The sequence below is a fragment of the Antedon bifida genome, chromosome 4 (genome assembly GCF_963402885.1).
Source record: "Antedon bifida chromosome 4, ecAntBifi1.1, whole genome shotgun sequence".
Classification (NCBI taxonomy): Eukaryota; Metazoa; Echinodermata; class Crinoidea; order Comatulida; family Antedonidae; genus Antedon; species Antedon bifida.
This window is the reverse complement of record NC_136229.1, coordinates 24,876,274-24,880,283: the sequence shown is the minus strand read 5'-3', so window position 1 is coordinate 24,880,283 and position 4,010 is coordinate 24,876,274. Positions and strand designations below refer to the sequence as shown.

The 4,010-nt window shown below is 35.2% G+C and overlaps 1 protein-coding gene across 1 annotated transcript; it reads right to left on the bottom strand.

Annotated features, from left to right (window-relative positions):
- Positions 1-1,680: 1,680 nt before the first annotated feature.
- On the bottom strand, positions 1,681-3,009 carry LOC144839285 (uncharacterized protein F54H12.2-like). Its single transcript, XM_078694601.1, has one exon. It carries the CDS (start codon positions 3,007-3,009, stop codon positions 1,681-1,683), a length of 1,329 nt encoding a protein of 442 aa, XP_078550727.1.
- Positions 3,010-4,010: the final 1,001 nt, after the last annotated feature.

The window sequence follows — 4,010 nt, the reverse complement described above, 5'->3', positions numbered from 1 at the left end:
AAGAACATCTTAAAAGGTAGTGTACCGGTGTCTAGTGCTCATAAGAAGAAGTTGGCGAAGCATAGGAAACACTTGCGTGATATTTCCAATAAAGCTATACCTACGCTTCGACGTAAGCGTATACTACTTCAAAAGGGAGGATTTCTTGGTCTTATTTTGAAACCTATATTACAGACTCTGGGCGGATTACTTTTGGAATAAAATGGAGCACACAAAAAAATTGATTGTAGTTCCTCAAGAATTGGCAAATACATTGCTACATAGCAAGCACTATGAACAAAAGCACAAAACAATAACTAACGGATTAGATGACTCTATGCAGACTATTCTTAATAGACAGGATATTAGCGATCACGATAAAATCACAATGTACAATCAAGTACTTCAGCGTTTTTTAAATAAAGAGAAGCCCGTTAACAACCCTTCACCTATGAACATAAATATGCATGGACCTCTTAATGACGAAGACAAGAATGATGAATCGACAGAAGCAATCAAGGATGATTCGATGACAAAAGAAGTATTGCAAAGCATGCCTATATCGTTAAAATCAAAAACTAAGACATTTTTAGATCGAATAGACCGATACAGAAATATGGGTATTTTAGATTGGACAAAATACGGTGAAATGATCATCGAAGGAGAATTGCTAAAGGGTAGTAATTTATTTGATTTAACCAAAGATATGATACAAGAAAGGCGAGGATTTGAACCAGTGGGGTGGAAAGAATTTATATCGGTGTTGGCGAAGTTGAACACGCCAGAAAGTTTGATTGGAAATGCTACACGACGCAACATGTTGCAACGTCTAAAATCTGGTGAAATAAGCCCTCTTTCAAAAACCACATCTACAAAATCTAAACGACTTGAAAGATTTGATGACGACGATGACGATGAAGATAAAAAATATACTATTACTAAAAAGAAACGTACTAAAACTAAACCGAAATGGCTTGGATTCTAATCAATTTTATAAAATGTTTTTTTCAGTTATTAAATGTATTCATTATTCAAATTTATTTCGTTGTTTGTTGTTTTCTTTCTTTCATTATTTACTAACCAACGCGTAATAAAGATACATACACATATTTTTTTTTTTTTCAACATTTAAATTTTAATACCAATATGAAAAAGACAATACTTAATTAAAATATGTTAGTTAACATTTTGACAAATTGTATTTTTATATACTCCTTATCATACACCGGTAGGTTAACATCGTATCTACGTTCTACAAAATCATTAACATGTGCATCGTTAGTATTCTTATCTTTAGTGAACATATTAACTATATTTGAGGTGTCAATACCTCTACATTTATGAACAATATAAAAAATACAATATTGACCACAGACGGTCGACAATGGAGCCTGTAAACCCGTATCATTAAAAGTCCACGTGTTTACCGTACGATTTAGAAAATTTACAAAATGATTACTGTAATATTGAGGCGAATGTCCGAATGAATCAAAAAATTCACCTTCGTTAATATTGTTTAGAAAAAAAGCGACCCAATGCGAACCGTTTTGACTACTATCATCAACATTTGCTATGTAAGCACTAGGGTAACTTTTTATTCTTTTAGGTAACAAATCTGAAGGATATACACCTCGAAAGTATCTTTGAGTTAATGGATCAGATTTAACTAATTTTAAAAGTTGCACAGTATCCATGATTTTTTTAAAAGTCTAAAATTACGTTACGAGACTTATCGATTTCTATTAATGAATCAAATTCTGAATAAACTATTACGTTAATTGTTTCAACCAAAGCGGTAGCAAATTGAATTTCAAGACGTATATTGCCGTGTTTAATTAAATTGAAATGTCCACTGCTTGATAAATCGGGTGTAAGGTCGAATGCAAACAACGTGTATCCTCTGGCGTAGTCTTCTCTGGATATTTGATTTCCCGTGTCGTCGAATAATGTATTTAATCCGGAGAATAAACTTTGATAGGCTAAAATATAACTTCCTTCACCGTTTGCTTCAAAATTAGGCTTTAATGGTTTCCAAGGTATTTGCTCACCGTCCAAATATAAGGATATAAAATTGGTGTTAAAGTGTTGAAAATTAAATGGATTTTTGCTATAATCACCGTTGAAAGCGTCGGTTCCTACTAATCCTACCACTAAGCGTTTCGGTAGATTCCCGTTGTACAGCGACTCTCGGGTAAAGGAAAGGTTCCCCCGCGGTATCGACAGCGTTTTAACCTCGACTCGACGAAGAGGGTATTTAGCTGACCCGCGCTCCAGCGCTTTTGCATGAGCCAGCGCTATAGATGGATTTAGTTTCACTTTTCGTACGTAAATAGATGCATCTTCTAACTGTAACTTATAACCAGCTTGCGCATCGGATGACATCAAACAGAATGCGTTTTTACTTCGATGCAATTTTAATTTAATGTCAACTCCATTAAGCATCATACGATCTTGAAAGAATATATCGCAATGAATAGGTCCTATCAAATCAACCAATCGACTTCCTCGTATGTACTGAGATCGTTTTTTAAGTCCTTGATTCGCAGCAGCATCGTCTAAAGTTGGATTTGCTACATCCATTCTACCCGCTGTATCTTTATAAAACAATCCACCTGTAAGGTGAGTTTCCTTCGCGTCAGCACCGTACGTTAACAAGGTTTCAATCATCGCTCTGTACGAATAAGTGTTATTCGATGGAGTAATTAATCTCTCATTCAAAGAAACGTCAACTTCATTGAATAAGGACTGTAGTAGTAAATTAGTTGGTCCGACAGGATCGTCAGCATGCAAATCTGTTCCATCGCCTCTTGTAATTTTAACTTTAACTCGTAACATAGTCTGTGATAAATCTACGTATTCTTCGGTGGAACCTTGAATGTTAAATTGAACCGGTCCTGTATCGGTAATACTATTGAAAGGATGATACTGAACCCATTGTCCCTTCGTTATACTTGTTTGAGTCGGTGGAACAGAAAACAAATCCAATTCTGACTTTAAACATTCGCAAGATTGTTTGTGTACGTACGCCATAGTAATTATTAATCAAATATATCGGAGGATCTTCTCGCTCTCTTAGTTCTTCTTCGACTGACTTCATTGCTTTTTCGCTTTCTCTTTTTATTCACTTTTCCGTTACCATTCTGAGAAACAATTCGTTTACCGGCTTGCGTAATTCTACGTTTTACAGCTTGTTTGATATTTTGTCCACTTATAGCATCCTCCATTATTTCGGCTCCTGTTCGTAACGCTTGTTTTCCTAGAGTTTTGGCACCTTTTTTTAAAAGCGGTACAGCTTTTTTAAACAAACCAGACAACATTCCACCTAATCCGTACCCTCTCTGATTAGATGATCCATGAAATACAGGTAGGCTTAAACCGCCAGCTTGACCTACGTAGTAATCCTCATACGCGTTAGGCATGATTAAATGAGATGCGATGATCTACTCTGTCGAAAATGAAGCTTCACTAAAACCTTCCCACGTTGAAATGATACTTTCTCACCAGTGTCACTCCTTATATCTATCGAAATGGTATCAATTTCTTTTTTTATTAAACGCTTGTAGTGAGGCATCATGTATTCGTGAGAAGTAACGTTTCTCATTTGACTCTCCTTGGTTTGTACAATTCTCAATAAAGGAACGCTTACATCTCCAACTCGTTGATGTTCGATCACGTCTGTATAAACGTATAAACCAGGTACACGATGATGAAGATTAATCGGATGATTTCCTGTAACATTTGAATTTAATAGAATCGAAGATATGTCGAATCCCAATAACGTTTGCATACCTCCTAACGACGTTATAGATGTCAGAATATCGGTTGAAATATTAACTTTTTCCGATACAGAATTGAATTTAAACCTTATGTTATCATCCAACTTCTTTTTTCTTAAAGCAGAGTTTATCGTATCAATCAGTTTCGAACCTGAACTATAATATCCGCTTGTAATTTCGATTTTGTATTCCATCGTTGCTGTTTCTATTTGAGAAACGTTTAATCGTACCCAAATTTTATTGTTTGTATCGTCT

Coding starts and splice junctions, on each gene's coding strand:
- LOC144839285 (XM_078694601.1), bottom strand. CDS start 3,009: ATGGCGTACGTACACAAACAATCTTGCGAATGTTTAAAGTCAGAATTG.